This window comes from Opisthocomus hoazin, chromosome 1 (assembly GCF_030867145.1).
Source record: "Opisthocomus hoazin isolate bOpiHoa1 chromosome 1, bOpiHoa1.hap1, whole genome shotgun sequence".
Taxonomy (NCBI): Eukaryota; Metazoa; Chordata; class Aves; order Opisthocomiformes; family Opisthocomidae; genus Opisthocomus; species Opisthocomus hoazin.
Genome location: NC_134414.1, coordinates 102799906 through 102821213, shown reverse-complemented (window position 1 = coordinate 102821213; position 21308 = coordinate 102799906). Strand labels below are relative to the sequence as shown.

At 43.0% G+C, this 21308-nt stretch overlaps 1 protein-coding gene across 7 annotated transcripts in view; it reads left to right on the top strand.

Annotated features, from left to right (window-relative positions):
- AGPAT3 (1-acylglycerol-3-phosphate O-acyltransferase 3) overlaps nt 1-19263 on the top strand; it is a 102074-nt gene extending 82811 nt beyond the window's left edge. For all 7 annotated transcript variants that reach the window (XM_075431206.1, XM_075431183.1, XM_075431190.1 and 4 more), the window contains 7 exons: nt 2726-2895; nt 3098-3259; nt 5852-6005; nt 6452-6554; nt 9652-9727; nt 11961-12159; nt 12844-19263. In XM_075431206.1, coding sequence (XP_075287321.1) covers nt 2726-2895; nt 3098-3259; nt 5852-6005; nt 6452-6554; nt 9652-9727; nt 11961-12159; nt 12844-12932 — 953 coding nt within the window. In that variant the 3' untranslated portion in view covers nt 12933-19263. The remainder of the gene's footprint in view (nt 1-2725; nt 2896-3097; nt 3260-5851; nt 6006-6451; nt 6555-9651; nt 9728-11960; nt 12160-12843) is intronic.
- Nucleotides 19264-21308: the final 2045 nt, after the last annotated feature.

The window sequence follows — 21308 nt, the reverse complement described above, 5'->3', positions numbered from 1 at the left end:
ACGGAAGCTGCTCTGCCTGTCTGGCAGAGGATCGGTGTGCAGGGGTAGATGCACAGGTGATCGTGTATTTGGCTCCGTACCCACTGCACACCGTACTGATACCCGTGTGTCTAGCCCACTGAAAACCAGGCTCTATTCTTACTGTGTCTGTTCTCAAATACATAAAGCACAGCTTCAGAAGGGGAAGGAGACAGACTCTATCCAGGGTTCATGGCAGACATTTTGGGGAAAAACGTCTGTCGAGCTCCGCCCTCAACGTAAACCCTTTGCAGCACGTGTGATTCATGCGGGCAGTCTGTACTTCAAGCTCTTCTACATCAGCTCCTTTCAGATGACTCACGCCTTTGGAGAGCACAGCGCGTTTGGTTTAGTCCAGTTGCAAAAATAATCTCTCAGATGTTAGCACTTTAAAGCGACAGGTGCGCTCTGCCTCCAGTTTGCTTTGTGTCTGAGTGGCTTGCGAGGCCGTAGACCTGCCTGCTTTGGCACGTGGGAACCCCGGCCGCAGGAGGGGGTTCGTTGTGGCAGGGTGTTGCTTGTCCTCTGCAGGAGGTGTTCCAAGCAGCGCGAGTGTTACCGTCCCGTTGTCCAGAAGGATGCTCTTGCTGCAGCGTCGGCAGGATCAGTGCCACGTAAAAAAGCTGTAACCCACACACCAAAAAAAAAGGAAATGAGCCCACTCCTGGTTATAATTACATCATTTATCAGTACGCTTGTAAAGGACAATCTGTTTCCTCATATTAAGTCTCCGGCTCATCAACCCTCCTCTCTTCAGTGTGAACTCTGGCAAATCTCTCAGCAAAGCTTCCTCCCATTATTTTAGAGTGAACCGTACAAGAAATGCTCTGCAGAAAATCGTCCACACCTGCCTCTGCAGAATTTTTTTTCTGGTTTTGAAGAAGAAAAGGTTAAGAAAGTGCAGCAAATGTTGCAAGTACTGGAGTTGTTTCTCTGTAGTACACAAGACAGTAATGGAAAGGGAAAATCTCTCAGAGTACCACGCTGTGTTTGATACCACTACTCCATTCTCCTGGCCACCTCCTTGGAGGAGCATAGCTCTCGACTGAGGACACTCTTGCTGTTCTCTTTCCCCTTTTACTGAGCCAGGATAACCAGAGCAAGAAATGTAAGTGATCACATCATTTGCAAAGGAGACCCAGCTGGAAAGCAAGGATAGAAACATCTAGATGGCATAAACTATTATTCTGTCTTTCCTCTGCTGTACTTCCAGTTGACCAGGGTTACACATTCTTGATCAGCAACTTGCATAACTTTGTTGGCCTCCAAATGAGTGAGTCTTGAAAATGATACAGGGGAATAACCTGGCAGATAAGTGGTCACACAGGGAATACAAGTGAAAAAATTACTGCTAGAGAAGCAGTGTACCTTCAGCAGATCAGGACTGGTTTTCCTTATCATTCACTCAAATAACTGTGTTTGCCTTCTCTCTGATGTGTTGCAAAATTGGACCCACTCTTATTTAGCAGTATCAATAGATTACCCTGTCGTGATCCCACTGATCAGAAGCCCATGTGCAGGAAGATGCTGCTCCATTTTGCCAAACCAGGGCCTCTCGGTGGAAAGCTGAAGTACCGTGTGGCAGAACCTGATGTAGAGAACCGAGGAGGTGCCTTCCAGTTTTGACCCTGCAAGTTTGTCATAGTAATGTGGGACAAGCTGGACTTTTTCACTGCCATATTTGTGCAACGCAATTTTGATTGCATCCGTATCATATTGAAATGAGAATATACCAATAACTACAGTTTGCATGGGAGCAAATCTTCGTACTACGAGAATGAACTATTCTCATACTTTTTATAGTTGTCCCACGATACAAGCAATGCCTTCCATCTGCCTCATTGTACTGAAATGAGAGAAACAGGCTAACCATAGCAACTGCATTCAGGGCATGCTGAATTTAAGTGGAAGGGTTTTTTTAAGATGAAAAAAGTGGAGGTGGAAAATAAGAAGAGTGGGAACGAAGGAAATGTGCAGAGTGGAGTAGGAGAGACACTGGAATATTGAAAAGCTGGTAAAGACGGAAGGGAAAGGGCTCATTCTTCGTTTTGCAGTAAAAGAAAGACACAGTTTACCATTCCTGTATTTTGATATGCCATTCAGGTATTTTGATAAATTAGCTCAATTTTCTGGTGCTTCTGTGTTCATGACCGTAATACAGAATGATTAGAGTCCCGTGTTCTAATATTAAAATCCATTGCAGAAGATCTGTGGCACAGTATCCCTTTAAAAGCCCTTTATTGGTCTGTTTACTTCTATAAAGCTTGTTTCGTGTTGAGTAAAAGCATTAGGCTACATGTATGCATAATTTGTATTCCACCTGGGAGAAACCATACTCATTTAGTGGAGCAATCAACGGCTCTGTGTCTTGCGTCTGTTTTCAGGCACAAAGTTTTGGGTTTTTTTCCAGTGATCATGAAGTTTCACATTCATAAGATAATGCCCAGACTTGTCACTGTTAAAAACTTGTTAAATTATCCATAAGGCATGTATCTAGTGCCCTGAATACTGCTTAAGGATGGTGATGTGATTTGGTCTATACGCGTCCAAGCTCTCATTTCATCTCTACTGGGCTGGATTGGAAAGGTGACAGTGATGTTGGGAATTGGAAGAGACTAGGCACTGAATGGGGCTGGAGGTGAAACACGAAATGCTTTCTGTGAGCGGCACCCCTAACTCCTCTGTCTGTCTTCATCATGTTTGTCAGAGTTGGTAATGCTGCTGGAATGGTGGTCAGGCACGGAGTGCACCTTGTTCTCCGACGAGGCCACGGTGAACACCTTTGGGAAAGAGCACGTCATCATCATCTTGAATCACAACTTTGAAATCGACTTCTTGTGTGGCTGGACTATGACAGAGCGCTTCGGAGTGCTAGGGGTACGTGAGGCCTTGAGCTGTCCATTCATCTGGAGGACTATAGGGCTGTTTAAAACCCATGCACACACAGTTTCTTTGCATTTGAGTTTCCAGGTGTAACTCCGTCAACTCTTCGTCGTCTTAACCTTAATGTCGTTGTTTGATCTCATTGTACAAATCAGCAAATGACATTTTTGGGTTGTTGTTTTTGTTTTTCTCCAAGAGTTCCAAAGTTCTTGCTAAGAGAGAGCTACTATATGTGCCCTTAATTGGCTGGACGTGGTACTTCCTTGAGATTGTTTTCTGCAAAAGGAAATGGGAAGAAGACAGAGACACGGTTATTGAAGGATTAAAACATTTGGCTGATTATCCTGAATATATGTGGGTAAGTGTTGAGTTCCTCCTCTAGTGTCAACTGCTAGAAGTCAAATGGTGACAGAGGCACTCATGTCGTACTGTAGCCTTATATATCAGGAGAAGGTCTGCTCCCTACTGTATTCAAGCATTGTTACAGGAAACATGTGTGCTGTTTCAGGAGGTCTCTTGGGAAATGCTGGTAAAGCGTTGCTCTGTTTGCCTGTTGGTAAGGAAAGTAATTTGGTAAACAGTTCAGAAGCTTGCATGGATGATTAGAAGCTTGAAGATAATTTATAAATCAAGCTTATGTCATACTTGTTAATTTTGTCTGAACTTATTTTTACCTTCTTTACAAAACAATAATAATTAACAGCCCATATTTGACCACTAAATCTATATAACCTTAAGTTACATTTTCTGAGGTAGGCTAAAAAGACACATAAACAAGTCCTTTCTGGAGAAGTTAATGAATTTGGGTAGAGGGGATGCACAGACTGTGGATTTTGATAGGAAGTTCATGTTAGTGTGTTCATTGATCTGTGAAATGACAGGTTTCCCAAGAAGTCTCTGTGAGAACATACAGCAAGCTTGCATCTGCTTTTGCAGTTATGATTTTGTTTTTTATTTTGGCATTATTTGAAGTCAAGGGTGAAACATCTGTGTTTCATTATGCGCAATGTTGTTAGATTTTACTGCAGTAACACAGTGGTATAATCAACCTGTTAACCTTCTTTTAGCTTTGAATGCAAACGTTTTGATAAATCTACTGATTTGCTTTTATAGCAGCACACGTAATGTACAGTTATTTGGCTCATAAAACATTTTAAGAGGCTTTTTGCACATTTCTAGTGATTTTCAGTACTATCCAGTACAGCTTGTTAAAATGAATAGTGAAAGAGTAAACCTTAACTAGTATATTGTGAAAGCGTCATTTGCGATTTTCTATCACTACAAACATACAAAAAAATAAGAAACTGGAGAATGTATTTTAGACTACTTAATTACTTGAACATACAGGTACAAACTACACTTAATATATCATCCTGATTAGTGTTGGGAAAAAAAAAAGCCCTAGCAATTAAAAAATCTCAAGACTATATTTTAGTTGCAAGTCTATACATTTTAATGATTCTACGATCAAGAACCAAGGACCAGTCCCTAGGGAAAACAACTAGAAAATATAAATGCAAAATGTAGTTAGCATTGATTATTTAAATCAAGACTTCCTGCTTGGTAATTTAAATCATGATTAAAATTGACTTGAATAAATCAATTTCCTAATTTTTGTGCGTTCTAAATGCCTCAGTTAGGGCTGTCTGCGCAACCTTCCTTCGCGACGTCTTTCTCACGCGTGCACTGCAGTGCAGTCTGTACCTCGGTCACGTGCTTGGTCCAGAAGGATCACTGCACCGTTGAGTAGAAGAGGGTGAGAATTTGGTACAGAGGCAAGAGCTTGCATAGCAGACTGGGGCTGAGATTGAGGTGTTACACTCTGTACCTTGCGCTGTCCTCAACACGTGGCGGTGGTGGTTGGTCAGGTTCTCACAATGAACGTGCCCTCAAGGTAGGCTTTAGAAGATTGCAAGACCAGCTGCGCTCTGGCAGGTCTAACTCTCATGCCTGTGGCTTTGCAGTTTTAACATCCATGTAACTTACCTCTGTGCTGCGCAGTCTGTGGACACGCTGCAGGGGAAAAAGTCGAGCAACCACGGTGCTGACAAACAGCAGATGTATAGCGATGGATTTGACAAGTCTTTCTTTTGAATTGCGATGTTAGAGCATTGGATGATACTGCTGTAAGAAAGAGTAGTAGCAACCTGCCCTTCTCCCCCTCCGTTGCTTGCCTGGGATGCAGAGGGTTGCGCGTTCGAATGCAGCAGTGTTTCGAAGGTGGAATAAAGGTGCAATGGGAATGATGTCCACTTTGCAAAAAGGTCATGGATAAACAGAAGTTCACCCCAGGGCTTTGTTTGTCTGTTCTTTGCTTTGCTTTGCTTCTGGTCTCCCAAATAGAGCAGAGGCAATACAGAGGCTGGAGAAGGACAGGTCGGTGTTCTGTGCTGCTTGAAGTCAGTAGGTGAGGGTTTGAGTCTTTAACAGTCTCACAGGATACCACAGTCAGATTGGTGCCTCACTAGATGAACAAGGTAGAGATTTTAGGGAAAGGCACTACCCCTCTTATCCCCCCAGTCAGAAAATCTTTCAGACAAACAAGTCTGTCTTCAGATGAGTAATATTGGTTGTAGAGTACAAATTTTAAATGAGGTAGGTAGTCACTAACATGTTTTTCCCTAAAGTGGTTGTGTACTGATATTTGGATTGCTTTTTCTGATTTGTAGATTAGTCCATCACCTGGAAGCCCCAAAGCTTTTAGGGACTTTTTTGTTGAAGTAAACATTTTAGGTATAACCATTTAGACTTTTGTCACCTTAAATTTGATACCAGTGTTGTTAAACTTAATCTATTGTAAATGAGTTGTGAGGTGGTGCTTATGCCTAGTACTCGATGAGCAAATCAGGCAATTGAAGTGTGTGCGTGTGCATGGATGTTTTCAATATTCTATGTGGTTTCTTGTGATCACCAGATGTCCTTGGTTTTGCCTTTTGTCTCATTGTACTAGTTTCTGCTGTACTGTGAAGGAACTCGTTTTACAGAGACCAAGCATCGTATCAGTATGGAGGTGGCGGAATCCAAGGGGTTGCCTAAACTGAAGTACCACTTGCTGCCCAGAACCAAAGGTTTCACCACTGCTGTCCAGTGTCTCAGGGGAACAGGTACTGGCAAGCTGCTACTTGTTCTTTGCATTCATTGTAATGGGTTGTTTAGTATACTCTGTGTAGTGCAGTGCAGTATGCTGTTGTTCATTGTGTCCATTCCACTTTGTGAGTTGGCGGTAATAAGTATTCAGCGTATCAGTCATCAGTTTGTGCCACATAACTCTCGGATACCAGTCTTAAAAAATAATGAACCTTTCGTGTATGCCATTGTTGCTTAGTCCATCAAGTCGTCTTGTGTTTTGGTAACACACGTGCTGTGTAGATGGGGATGTCAGGCGGCTGATAAAGTACAACATGCACACGCAGAGTAGTGAAGGACTCTGCTACCTGACGTCGTTGGTGCAGGGCTTGCGCAAGGCGCTGCTGCTGTCTAATCCAAGGATGCTGGCAATGTGGTTGCTAGAATTGCTGGTATAACAGCCGTATTTTCTTTTTTGCAACAGTTTCAGCAGTGTATGATGTAACACTAAATTTCAGAGGGAACAAGAACCCGTCTTTATTAGGAATTCTTTATGGAAAGAAGTACGAAGCAGATATGTGTGTAAGGTGAGCAAATAATGATGGAGGGGAGCCCTGAGATGCATGCTTTGGCATGTTGAACTGTATTCAGATTTTACAGGGTAACGTCCTTTGTTGTAGTCCCCTTTTCACTGTCCTTTTAGCTTCTCTGCAGGCCACAAAGACCTCCCTGTTACCCCACTTTCATTCACTTTCAGATGTGAGATCTCATGATACCATCCAGCAAGTCAGAAAGCACTGGATGAACTTTTTAAGCCTGGGTGTGACCACACTGTTGTTCTGGGGTTTCCCCAAGCTTTGGGCAGTGAGGGCACTAGTCTGCCTTTTTCCTTTCTCTGCTGGGAACGGAAAGCCAGCTGTTCTGCCCCCTTCCCAGTCCCCTGCGAGCGTATGCGCAGTATAAATAGCCTGTCCAGCCCCAGTAGTCTCTTGTAGTAAATGGTGTAAAGCTCCTTACTGTGCCAGTTTCTCTCCTTCTCTCACATGGTTTGATTAGCAGATTAGAAGTTAAATAATGCTTGAATTCAGACACTGATTGAAAGAGGTGGTACATTCCTCACATTCATTATTACTCTTTTGCCTGGAAGAGTAACTGCTAACACCAAACTCCATGCAGCACATACATACGTGCATGAACACACATGCTTTCTCTTTCTTACTTTCTCCTTGCTGCCTTCTGCTTTAAAGTCTTTCCTGTGATCATGGACCTGACAAATGACCTGGTTGTTCTTCCTGCAGTTTTTTTGATAGCTCACTTCTGCTTCTCTGGGGTCTTCACCCACACTTTGGAAAACGTTGCTATATTCTGGTGATGGGGTTGATGGTTTGTTGTGTGGTTTTTTTTTTTAAAAAAAGCCTTGCTACTTCCCCCTCTTCTTTCCCCTCTGGCCATGGATCTGTGCATTCCAGATGTGTGGCACTGGCTCTACACACTGTCCTTCTACAGGACAGGTGGGTCTCGCCAGAGCTTCCAAGGGTGAAAGACTTTGTAGGGAATCACACGGATTACCCATTGTGTGGAGGTAAAGCAGCAACAGGTTTGTGAAAGAAATGCTACCGCAGGGGAGACAGAGTGCTGCAGCCCTAAAGGGGAAGGGACTGAGACATGTTCCAGTTCTGTTCTCAGATACTGCAACTCCCACAACATTTTAGTCTTTCAGTTGGAAAGAAGGCTGCGGGGGTGATGGGGAGAGAGAAGGGGTCACTCATTTGCAAGGGGTTCCATTTTGACTATTTACACTTGCCAAACGTATTCCTGATGAAGAACGTGAGCAGACAGCTTACCAGCTAGCAAGACAGCGTGGTAGGTGGTTGCCACCTGTAATTCCATACTGATACAGATGCATGTAGCATGTCTAGCTAGATCTGGGGTACGCATGCATGGATGTACATCTCTGTAATTACACAATGAGGAGTGGCTGCATTCACTTAAATAACCTGTGGCTTGCTAATTGAGATGCAAGTTGGTTTTGTTTATTGGTGAGGTAGTGGGAGGGAAGAAGAGAAATGTCATTTTCAATAGTCGTTAGAGGAGGTTTGGGTTCATCAAATTCTTTTGAGGATGATGTTGCCAGGTAAAATTACTAACTGTACCCTATCAAAGAAACTAATTACTGTGTTCGGATGATTTTGATGTAAAATGTTTGTGGACTGAATCAGCATTCTCAAGATGCTTCTCTACACCTGAAGCTTTTTCTCTGTTTTGGAGAGGAAGCTATATGAGAATTAAGGAAACTATTTTTACAGTCTTTTTGCTGAAATTTTAACGTGTCCTTAATGAGCCAGCAAACTTGGCTTAGTTCAGAGAAAGGAAGCACATAAGCTCTTGTTCTTGGACTGTGCATATGCAGTTACTTGTGCAGAGGTAAGAAGCTTAGCTCACTGCAGAGGATCCAGTCTTTCTGCTGGCTGGCTCCAGAGAGAATGGACAGCTAAATGACCAAATGTTATTGCTGTGAGTACCCTCTAGTGGTGATAGCAACACGGTGACAACTTTCCCAGAGAGCTTGCAGCAAATGACTTTTTACTCAGCTTTTATTGAGCGTTATTTATATTAATGGAGCAGCTCCTCCTGTTAGAGCTAATGAAAGTAAAACTGTAAAATCTGTGTTCAGTTCATTTATGGGATGCAGAAATTGTTAGAAATGTATTAGAATATCTTCCCTCTGCTGCTGCAGACTCAGGCTTTAGTTTATACTGCAGAAATATATTCCCTGGTTGAACAGCAGCAAATAAGTTGTATCTGGGATCACTGTGTCTAGAGCCCTCCCAGAGGTCACCGTTTCGTTCTTGCAGCCCTGCTGTAAGAGGGTCCTGATACAGTCCATGTGTTGGCAAAATATGTTCGAGCTGAGGGCAGTATGTGTGCCCTCTGCAAACCAAGTGACTTCTTTCTGAATTGATGCAGGACTGAGAGATGTGTGCCACTGAGGAATGAGACAGTGTGCGTGTTAATGGCGTATCTCGGAAAATAAAAGAATGCAGGAAAATGGCTTGGCTCTTCACCACTAGGAAGAGGCTCTTAAAAGCTGCCTGTCCTTGATGAGGTCAGGTCGGTACCTGGAGCTGGGCATCATTTTTGTATGCACCCAGAACTGCGTGCCTCAACCTGTAGGGGCGGAGAGCCAAAGGGACAGGAGTGCAGTCACTGTAGAAAAAGGTGTTTTCCTTAAAGTTGGTACAAAGTGAATTTTTAACCACAACTTCCATTCCCTCCAAAATGAGGTTTTCACTAACAAAATGTAACAAACAATTATTCTGGAGTTTGTCACTCGCTTGTCTTTTCCCAGCTCTGGGTGCCTGAGCTCGTTGGGAATCAGCCGGTGGTGGTTCCAATGAGGGAACAACAGCGTTTCAGTGGGAAGAGCTTGTTTTACTAATATGCTCTGAAATTGATAGGTGCTCGTACAGTTTCTTTTGTCTTAGCAATCTCAGTTTTTGAGTGGAGAATCGGGGGTTTCTTAAGTCCCAGTTTTCTGTATTTAAGACCTGTGCCATCAGTGACAGTATTAACACCCTTCACTGAATGGGACATCTTCCCTAGTAGAGATATAAAGTCAAATACCTGGATATTCCCTTAATTCTTTCTTTTTCTGTTCTCCTTCTAATATTTCTACTGAACTAGGAGATTTCCTCTGGAAGATATCCCTCAAGATGAAAAGGAAGCTGCAAACTGGCTTCATAAGCTTTACCAGGAAAAGGTAAACAGCTTTGCTTTCTGTTCTCCCTTTTGGGACTTTGACAGGGGTAGTGTATTAAGGCACTGAGTAATACACACCTGTTCACTGGGTGGAGAGAAGAGATGGAAATATTAAGTATAATTTGGCAGCCATCCCTCAAACTGCTGGAAGGAGCTATACAGAAGAGCTCCTTGGCCGCAGAGGGCTGGCTAGTGAGTAGGTCTCAAATTGCTGGGAGGCACAATGGGATTCAGAAATGTGCCTGAGCTGCAGAAGACTAATAGCAATCCACCGTCTTTTTATGTTCTCCAGCTCTTGGGTCTCTGTCATACGTTTCTAAAAGCTCCATTTTCCCCATGGGTGTTTTTAGGCACTCAAGAAGAGTGATAACTGTATGTCAGAGATGGCCAGTCCTGGCCTTCAGCTGCAATTGTCCTTTGCTTTCATGTTTCTCCCACTGTCACTTCCCTCTGCCTGCTGGTAGTACCTGTGCGGTGGTGTGTGACATGGTGCAGACAGTCCCTGGGCTCTGCTGCCAGGGACTGATGTAGCACATAGCCAGCAGGCCTTCAAAGGGCTCAAAGCTCTTCCTCATTTCTTTTTTCCCTTAGATGATTAATTTCTCAACCACACATTTAACAGTTCTGTAGGGAGAAGGAGAGAGCTGTAATTAATGCTGACCAGCCCTAACTGGTGGATTGTTGCACTTGAGACGTGTATCTTGATTTTTATGTTGCTTATCTTTGTGGAAAAACAGAGGAGTACAGAAACTTGGGCTTTCTTCTGCTGTGATGACCTGTGCTGCAGCATTTCCCAGCTTATGCTTAGTCTATAGTTAGGCAGCAGATTGTTTGTAAGGGTCTGGAAGTCCCCTTCTGAGTTTCATGTTGTTCATTTTAAGCTAATTTGTTTGAATACCAAAGCTCTAATGCAATTAAGGGGAGAGAAGTGATCTGACAAAGAGCAGCAGCTATCACCATCTTCTCCCCCCACCTCCCATTAGCAGGTGTATCAAACTAGCTTGTGGGTCAGTTAGTGTAATATGGGATTAGAGATCTTAAAAATATAATTAAAAAATTTTGGGATCCTTGAGTCCCGCCTCCTGCTATCAGGGACATGCCATCATGTAATTCCCTTGTGAAAAGGCTCTTAGGTGCAAGAATTCCTTCTGACATTGCCTGGGCGGAGGAGCAGATGTTAAGGTGTATTTTACAGAGGTCACCTTTCTCTGCTTAGTTCCTGCTTTGTTAAACAGTAAATGCAGAGCTAAGCAGATGCTGCACGGGGTGTTCGCTCCGCTTGGTGCCATTCCTCGGGCAGAACACTCTGCTTTGCTTGTAGATGGAGAGCTTGATGTTCCTTACTAGGGTTGGCTGTACCTCCAGTCAACTTTGGTGCAAGGTGTTGCCGAGGAGGTATTACTTATACATGTGGGTATTTTTTATATTGATCTTATGGTGGTAGCAATATGTTGTAACTGGAATCCTTAAAATGCTCTTCCCGCACAAAGGGTACGTCCTCAAAAGGCTGTGTTATTGGCAAGGAACACCTTGTGCTTCTCAGCCGGGAAGCTAAAAGAAAAACAGCTTAAGTGGGAAAAATAAGAACTAGCCAAATTTGAGCCATCCTTGGTAATGGCTTGGAAGCCTTACAGAACATTCTTACAAGCTGAGGGAAGACTGTGGGCCTGCTGCTCCTTTGGGTGAAGTGTTTCACGATTGCATCTCTCTGCAGGCTCAGACCAGGATACAGCTGCTCTGCTGAAGTCCTCGGGTTATGGCTGGCGCAGTGCTGTCTCTGCTGGTTAGCTTGTGCTTTGCCTCCCTCGTTTGGCTTTATTCACTGCATTTTTCTGCTGTGCTTTGCTAAATCATTCTGACCTTTCTGGAAGTAAAAACGGGGAGAAAAAGCATCCAGCGAAGAGGCAGGCAGTGTCTGAATTGGCCTATGGCCTGCTGCTGCCCTAAATTCTGAAGCAAATTAAAGAGAAGAGGTGAAGGTGTTTGGTAGTGGAGAGGCTGATATGGCTTTAGTTTCTGATGGTGGCCAAGATGCCTTCAAAAGGCTAATACGGTGGGCCCGGTGGTCAACAGAAATGCCCAGATAAATGACAGGAGATGGAAATGGATGCTGTGTGCTCTTGATGGGCCTTTACCATAGATACTGTCCTTGACATTGTCCTGGAGTTGACTAGTCTTGGATTGCTTGTGCAAACATCATGAACATGTCTTCTTCTGTCTTCTCTTTCTCCCAGGATGCTTTGCAAGAGATGTATAATCAGGAGGGCGTATTTCCTGGCCAGCAGTTTAAACCTCCTAGGAGACCATGGACGCTCCTAAACTTTCTTTTTTGGGCCACAGTTCTTCTCTCTCCTCTCTTCACATTTGGCTTTGGAGTTTTTGCAAGTGGATCACCTCTCCTTATCCTTGCATTCCTGGGACTTGTTGGAGCAGGTAATAAAAGCAGAAAATATGCTAAGCCCAGAGTGACATGTAATGGGATCTGTTATCTCCAGTAAGTTCTGTTATTAATTAATACTAATGGGGCTTGCAGAAGAGTGCTTGGAGCTTACTCTGTAGTCTTTATATTGTATAGCATTTTTATTGTTTCAAAAGCTTTCATACAGTCGAGCTTGCCCTCATATCTTAGGCAATACCTATAGCAATCAATAGCAAGTGCGTCTTTTAGCCCATTATTATGGTGCCTGAAGGAGAAAATACTTCTAGTGCACACTTTGTCTGTGAATTAAAAACAAAAAAAACCAAACCCACAAAAAAATACAAAAACCCCAAATCCCCACCCCACCAAAACAAAAACTCCTAACAAAAAAAAAAAAAACAAAAAACAAATGGGGTGGGGGGGGCAGGAGGGGATTGTGCTTCAGTGTTCATACTACCTGTCCTGTTAATCAACATAGAAGCATTAATTATATTTTTAATCTGGATTGTCCTCCTCCTTTAGTGACACCTGACCTGCGATCCATGTGCAGCCTCCTACAGCACACTGTTGGTCTGTAGTCACTACTGTCTTCAGGACTGGGCTAACTCATGTTGGTTCTGCTTGTGTGTTCACGTGTAACTTCCTAAATCCTTGAACTCATTTTAATGTGCCTCCCATTTTTCTGTTATATTTTAAAGCTTCCTTTGGAGTTCGTAGACTGATAGGAGTAACTGAAATAGAAAAAGGCTCCAGCTACGGCAACCAAGAATTCAAGAAAAAGGAATAACTGACAGCTGCAGTTCAGCACATATAATCAGACTGTGGTATCTGATTAACTTCAGTTAAAAAACAACAACAAACACTTAGAAACTATGTTTTTCTTAATAACTGATGACTAATATTAATGAATAAAACTTGAGCCAAGAATGAAGAAGTTGGAGACATCAACTGAAGAGAACGCATCAACTTTCTGCCTGTTTAAGGATTACTTTAGTCAAAAACATGGGAGAAAATCTGGAGTGGGGTAGAAGAAGAAACTAATTTTTCTTGCTTTGTTGGGGGACTTGGGGGTGGGGGGGAGAAAAGAGGGCATTGGCCATGGCCACGTGCATCTTCAGATGGCTGAATACACTGGTTTCTGTCAAGAGCACTACACTCACTTTTACAACAGGAGCCACTGAATGTTTCCTCTTGCTAAAGCCAACGTAACGTTTATTGATTTCCAACTTTTTTTTATTAATGAGCCAGGAAAAAACAACCCTTCTTACATTAATTGACAGACATTCACTGGGTTAGAGTCATTTTGGGGAGGCTGTGTTGTCATGGCTACGGATGAAATCCTATTTGTATGTTACACTGACACTTTTTATTTTCAGGCAACATCTTAAAACTTCGGTAATGTGAGAGAATGGATAGTGGAGTTTGGAAGCAGTGTGTTACTAATCAGCACATACCGTAGAACAGATCCACTAGTATTAAAACAGTATCAAATTCTCATCATGCCTCCTGCTAACTGCTCAAGGCTGTTTCATTTCAAAATATTACGTCAGTCTTGAGTGTTTTTTGCCCTCTTTCGCATCATGCGTGTATGATCATCTTGAATCTGTTTGGGCTTGGGTTTTTTTCTGAATTAATGGTGACTGTGGGATTGGGAGTTGTGCAAAGGAGGAAATTTATTCAATTGTCCTGATGTTTTCTCCTTTCATTGCTGTTCGCATCTCTCATCACCAAAGTCCAGTTCAGCCAACGTCTCTCAGTAAACTGGGAGGCAGCAGCAGAAATCAGCACAATAGTTTTCAAAATGTCTTCTTTTACACAAATTTGAAAAGGAGGGGTCTGTAGCAAACGGATTTCAAACACTGGCATCTCTTGAACTTTTCATGAGAGTTTCGACATTGATTCAGACGGGGCCAGGATCTTACCCGGTGGGCCGTGAGGATAGGGTGTGCTGCACTTTCTACTTGGTCGTGCTTTAGATGTTAATGTGAAGTATATTGCAAGGTGAGCTGTGCTGTTATGCATTAGAAAGAGTATGGGGTCTCTTCAGGGATTTTAAATATCTCTAGTTTTGCTTGTTGACCTTTGTTTTTTTTCACTGAAAATTAGAGATGAGAATCATGGCTGTACCTGTCTCTATTTTTTTTTTTCCGTTCTTTTTTACAAACACACGTTCTGAGATTTTTGTAGATTGCTGCTGTAGGCATAGCTGGAGAATTATGTGCAAACAGATGGGAATTACCTGTATGTCTGAAGGCCACAATCTGCACTTGGAAATGCTCAGAAGTTGGTGAAATGGGTTGCAGATCTACAGATGAGGGCAGAAGCTGACCCTCGGGGTTTGTATTTTTAACCCAGCTGCCACTACAATATTTATCTCTCTTTTGTAAAGATCAGATCTCATCAAAGCACTGGTCGTTATTTTCGTCTTTGCTCTAGTAACCAAGACAAGAGAGTAATAATTTCTCTTCGTATTTACTCTAACTGTTGGAATGTAACCTCTTCTCCCACAGGTTTTTCTGTTTTCAAACACTGGAAGAACAATTTTGTAACTTAGAAAAATATTTTACTTGGGGTCATTAATCACTGTTCTGTCATGCACTTGATTTTTATTTGTGGTCTTTTCAACAAGAGGATTTGAAGGATGACCTGTGGTGTCTGCCTCCTGTTAGACTCATCCTCACTGAATCACTGTACCCGTAGCCCCAGCATTAGTATGTCATCTTTGTCCCCTCAATAAATCTTCCCTAAGATAGGGGATCCAAGCTGTTGTTAATGGTAGTGGAATTTGGAATATGCTTTGGGAACTGAGGAGAACAGGGCCTAGCCATGACTCTGTTTTCCTTGCTGGATGTTTTTGTACTTCGTCTTGAACTGTGGTTAGACTTCCAAATGCTGATAAAGATAACTCTCTGACATTTCCCTGTTTTTTAGCCAGAGGACTAAAAGCAGTGGGCTTTTCTTTCTTTATTCTTTTTTTTCTTTTCTTAAGTAATTCAGTAATAGATACAATTCTTGCTTCTTAGAAAGATGTTACACATGCTGTATACTTGCTTCCTGAACCTGATATTGAGTATATATAAATTGTACTGGCTTAGCAGAGTGAGGCTTGCAAAGCGGGTTGACCATTGACTATGTTTTATACTTACATTTTGAGCAGTATCTTAATGGGCATGACAAGAATTTCACAAAATAAATCCCTTCTTAATGCTGAGAAGAGGGGAGATGCTTAAAGGAGAAAGGAATTAATAGCCTTTCTCTTTACGGGATCCTTTTCTCCTCTTAGTGCATGTAACTCCCTGTTAGGAATCATGGGATTAGTGCATGTACATCAAGGGGAGAATAATCAACACTACGTATTTTCTTATCATAACTTATTGGTCATGCTTTCTTTTTGAAAATATAATAAATACATCATCAGTCATTTAAATTTTGCTCTTCTAAACAGACATATCGGTAACCATTTGGAAAACTGAAATATACAGCAGTGCACAAAACAGTACAAAGCCAACACAAATCTCTTCATTTTGAATTTTATCTCCTTGAATAGGGGTTTTTATACACATGCACGCGCACATGTACATGGAGTATGTATAAATTAAAATTACTGGAAATAGCTGAAGTTAATGTCACTAATGAAGATTAGCAGGTGGCTTGGATTGGAAAAGTGAGCATAGATTTTATATCTTATTTTCTTCTGGTTTAATAGAGCATAGCTTGTATATTTGACTACCAAGCCCTTTGAGAGCAATAATAAACAAAAATATATCATGTTTTTCGTCTTTTGCTTTTCAACCATGCTAGGTTTAATAAACTTCAAGCTATGGGAGTGTTTTGTCTCTCCACCTTTCAAAACTTTCATTTACTGCTTGACTGTTTAGACTGACCACTATGTTCTCCAGTGTGGACTTGCAAGCTAACTGCCATGGTGTCCAGCATTGACTCCAAAGAGGAACGGTTCTCAGGCTCATATGGACGGATGCTATGCTCTTGGCCTCGGCGGCACTTGTCATTGTCACCAAGAGCAATGATGTTGCGCTCAAAGCAGGATTTGCTGTTCCAAGGGAGCATCATGTGGACTTAGATCTAAGAACCTGGTCGGAGAGTTTGGAGACTGCTGGCGTTGTGGCATCTCCCAGTTAGGAAGGCACAAAAAGCTGGTGCTGAAGAAGGACTGGATAACTCGTATCCAGAGGTCTTGGCTTGATAGGGATCACAGTTCTCTGTTGCTCGTTGTGGGCTGAATGTGCTCTTGCGATTGACTTTGCGTTACTGAGCAAAATATCTGTCTCCGGCACAAAGAGCATGGGCAACGTTGCTTTGTTCTGCTTTAACTTACCTTGAAGGGCTCTACACTTAATTGCTGACCAATGATTATGACTACTACCTTTGTCCTAATTGCCTAGTATTCACAGAAAAAGCGAGCGTGTCTGCTCACTTGCACGTGATGCCACTTGTCTCCATCTGCTGATGTCTGTATATTTGCTTGCCTGTATTTTCTGCAGATGGTTCGGTTATGAGCTCTTAGCTGGAACTTGGAGCTTTCCAGTTCAACCAGTCCTACAGAAACCATTTCATATAACTGGGTTTTTGTCTTCCTGCATTTTGGCGCTGGTTGGGGTGCTCAGTAGGTCTGAAGCGGCATGGATGTGTGAAGTGGTAACACAACCTCGCTGCTTCAGAGCAGAACTTTATTAGGGAAGAGGAGTCCTTCCCAGGCCTGCGCAGGTAGGCGAACACCACCCGGTAACAGGTCCCTCTGGCACTGACGAAGCCAATAAAAGAGAGCTGGGACAAGGTCTTCACTAACAGTCAGAGTAACTGTCAAGCACAGGGGTCACTGTATGTCTGATAATTGCTAAAGGTACAGTTTCTGTCTGGGACTACCCCAAAAGCTGATTTTTGCTTCACATACATTTTGATGAAAGAAATGTGGGGTTGGAGGCTTTTAATAATGCTGACTTCAGACTATGCAGAGTGTTTCAGATTGCAGACAGATAATATTCACGTATTTTGGCATCTCGGAGAAGTATGTATTAAGAAGTCTTAAGGCCAAGATGGGACAGACCTAGCCCAAGTATGTTTCATTCAGACGCTGGAGGCCAATGCAGATAAAAGTGCAAAATCCGTTCCTAGATTTCCTTTGAAAACAGGATACAGCGGTGGAGCTCACAGCATCTCCTGGATGCCTGTGCGCTTACGTCACTTGGTGTGAAGTTTCTGGTTCACAGCAGACAATTACTACACGTTCTGGTTTATGCCTGTGGGGAGAAGTCCACCCCTGTAACGGTAATGCTGAATTTGTACTTTGACCCAGTTTGTCACAGCTACTTGTTTCCATATTTCTGAACCTTCTGATCCAGAATGGGCTGCTCCACAGCTGCCAGCGCCGAGTGAAGCCAGGATCTGAAGCAGGTAACAGTCATGCTGAGAGCTGCAACATGCATCACTGAAGGGAGGAGGAACACTGCCAGGTGCATTGCTGGAAGGAGGAGGAACAGAGACAGATCGGCCAAGTTCTTGCCCTGAGAAAATGGAGCACTTGTCAGGAGCTTTGCAAGCCAGAGATGTGCGTGTGTGTGGGCAGGCAAACTCTGACCTCTAATACGAATGTGGAACCTCCTTGTGACAGCTTCCAGGGTAACCCTTGCCATGCTCACGTGATTTGGGTCAGAATTTGTCTTAAGGGCTTGTTAGAGATGGCAACTCTTGCTCTGCCACACTTCTCCCTACTTACCTTGAAGACTAGTTTATCTGACAGTCTCAGCAATCTCTGCCTCGCGATCCTTGCAGGTTGTTGGTTGTTTTACCTGCTACGGTTTTGAGGGAAAACTTTCTGGAAGTCAGTTTTACTTTCTGGTAGTCAGTGTTACAGGGTCTGCGCCACGTTTGGTAGCCACCAGAAAATACCGTGAAAATATTTCACGCTTTGGAATCGGGAAGACAGTGGATTGGCATTGTAAGTCAAACGTGTCATGTTTTTCCTGTCCTCGGCCTCTCTAGGTTTATGGAAAGCTGCCTGTATTTCTTAAAATGTTATACCTGTAATTACAAGCTACTCTTCGGTTTTTGAAACTGTGAAGAAAGTTAATTTGTGCACTTTCACTTTTGAGAGCAGTCTAGTGTCGCTGATTGTCTATTTCTAAAATGCTTTATGTGAGCAGAAGCAGCATTGTATCTTTTTAAGAGGAAATGTATTTTAAAAATAGACACTTCGGCAGAAGCTGGAATATACTAGTACTTTTAAAATCTAAATTGGAGGTGTTCTTTGGTGTGGGGGCTACCACTACCAGTTCGCAATCTTAGGCAAGTTTTATTTCTTTTTTTATTTCGGCCAAGGTGTGTTTTCAAGGAAAACACACCGATTTACCAGTCACACTAAAACCTGGCTTGCGCAGGAAGAGCACGCAGCAGTGGCTAATCAGGAATGAATTCTTTCTTCCCCAAGGCGCGAACTGGCTCTATAGACCTCCTTTATTACTTGCATGTGGATCTGTGCCGAGCGCCACGCTGTGCCCCTTTGTGTTATTTTGCGTTGGCTCTGCCAGAGCTGTACCTCGCGAGAACCGAACGCCGCTTGCCTGAGTGCCAGGCAGCCGCTGTCAGCTGGCGCGTCGCTCGCCCCGGAAGATCACCAGCAAGTACTGTAGCTTTAATGAAAACCTTCTCTCTGAGAAAGCTCGTCATCCTCAACCTGATTGAGTTGTTACAAACTTGTCATTTGCAGGGAAGTGCAGGTACCAGGTGATCATTATTAGCCAAATCTAATGAGTAATAAAACTGTATACAGGGTACGCATTTACTGAGCATGTGTATATATTTTTGTACATTTTTACAGTCATTTCCTACACTTGATTTTACAGCATTCAGAAGAGATGCGCCGGAATCTGGTTACAAACAAGAAGCTATTCAGAAAACCCAACCCTGTCACCTTACTGTAGTTTCTACTGAGAACTGTTCCCAAACAAATACGCAGATTTACAGTGCTATGCAAATATTACTTTGTAAGTTGTCTCTTTAAATTTTGCTTAAGTAGTTCATGCTGTTTTTACTGGGCTTTCAGAAAAAGATTAATGCAAAAGACTCGTCTTGTAAAATAAAATAGCTTTGGCTGTGTGAAAGTACTGTATGCTAGAATCTCATTCACGCTTTCAGTTGCTTATTTTGACTGTACGTCATTTTGTACAGAATAGTCTGGCATGGAGGGGTTTTTAACTGTGCTTGAATGAAAAAGGGTGGCTGCCCAGAGTCTGGTGTTCTGCAGTGTTACTCAGTAAGTAGCCGGTAACGTAACTGGGAGATCTGCATCCTTTTCCTGTTTGGCACTCTGGCTTTTGTAACTAAACATGCACTAAGGGCTATCTTCTTTTTGGTTTGGTTGGTTTTATTTCCATTTTTGCTTTTTTGGTCTCATTCCTGCAAACTGGTCCATGCAAGGGCCACGTGTCTGCAGCAATAATCTGAGTGGATCACTTTGTGGGGACTGGGAGCCTGGGAGTAAAGAACAAGCTTAACCCTACGGCCATTCCCTGCACTAAGCCAGTCGAGACCTGGAAAAGGACTGTGCATTACTGTAGCACTTACAGAAACAGTATATAAGGTTTTGCATGGTTCTCCAAATGACCAGGATGGAGGGGAGGGATGTTCCTTTCCTGAAGAATCCTCCAAAATACACCCAAAGCTGTATGATCTGAGAAGTTGAGACTCCAGCAGGGTAAGCTGGCTGTACGGATAGATGCTGTAGATTAAATCGATTTTTAAAATCTGTCATCTTTCAAATTTCTATTTTTCACTGGAAGATAAAGAGCTTCCTCCTTCCTTAGCTGTACACCACGTCATACGCTCCCAACTGAAGGACAGCCAAGACGCACTGGAAGATCATTTGGCATTTTTGCTGCCTTCCCCATATTTTTATCAGAACGCTGCCCAACAGAAGCAGATCTCTGTAATTTCTACCTCTAGTATATCCCTGGCCTGCCTCTGTACCTGCTTGGTCCCCACAGACATCAGCTCTTCTTTAGGGTATTTGTGCCTGTAACAAGTGGCAGGCAGGTGATAAGATCATAGAATCACAGAGTGGTTTGGGTTGGAAGGGACCTTCTAGATCACCTAGTTCCAACCCCCCTGCCATGGGCAGGGACACCTTCCACTAGACCAGGGAGAAGTGTTCTTCTCTAGCTAGGCTGCAGGCGCTGAGGTCTTGGTTTCTCTGGTAGGCTTTCCCTTCCCTGATCCCTTGCTCCACTGAATGTTCCAGGTTGTGCTGAGCGGCCTGAAAATGACAGATCAGTTGCACTGTGTGTCACTGTACTGGCAGACCTCTGTACCAAGCATGGGCTCTGATTCTGAGTACACAAGCAGAAACTTCTTTTTTGTTCCTTTTCTACTTTGCACAAATACAGCTTTTCTTATGTCTGTGTCTCCATCGAATCTCCTCAGATCCATAATTCGTTTTTAAAGGCTGCTGGTTTTGATCTGGAATTTTTAATGCTCTGTTCCAGGACTATTCTTTTCACCTTACAGGTGAAAAATGTGGGTTGAAGTTTTTATCAATACAGCATAATAAAAAATTAATTTGATTAAGATGTTATGATCCTTAGCACACACGTGCAAAAGCCAAGCCATGTTCCCTAGTGCCTGTTGTCTTGCTGTGCGCTACAGAAGAGACATTACTGTTGTTAATTCTTGTCCTCAGAGGTACCTGTCTTCCCTCTCTGCCCATCCACCTGCCCTCCTGCAGGTCCTCCTTCCTGAGCTGCTTCCTCTTGTGGAACCAGCCAGTGTCAGAGGTCATGACCACCTGTACTGGAGGAGAAGCAGTCAGGCAGTGGGGTGGAGGGACAAGGGTAGGTTAATGGGGCAGCGTGTCACCACAGTGTTTGACGGCTAGCACTGTGTGAGGTGGCTGTGGAAATGGAAGAAAACCTTCACTATTTGGATGAAGGCACAGGGAATGCTGTTGGGTGGTTCGTTTCTGTACTAAGCAGTCCATATTGCAATGACTTTTAGGTTGTGGGAGCTTCTTACATGTTCTCTTTAAATTACAAACGCAGGAGGAAGTTGACTGTGGTGGTGGTGGCACTTTCTGGGTGTAACTCTTCTAGATTCCTTGATCTCACTTATTCCACCCTTTTGTCTTCCAATACTGCATTAATATATTTGGAAA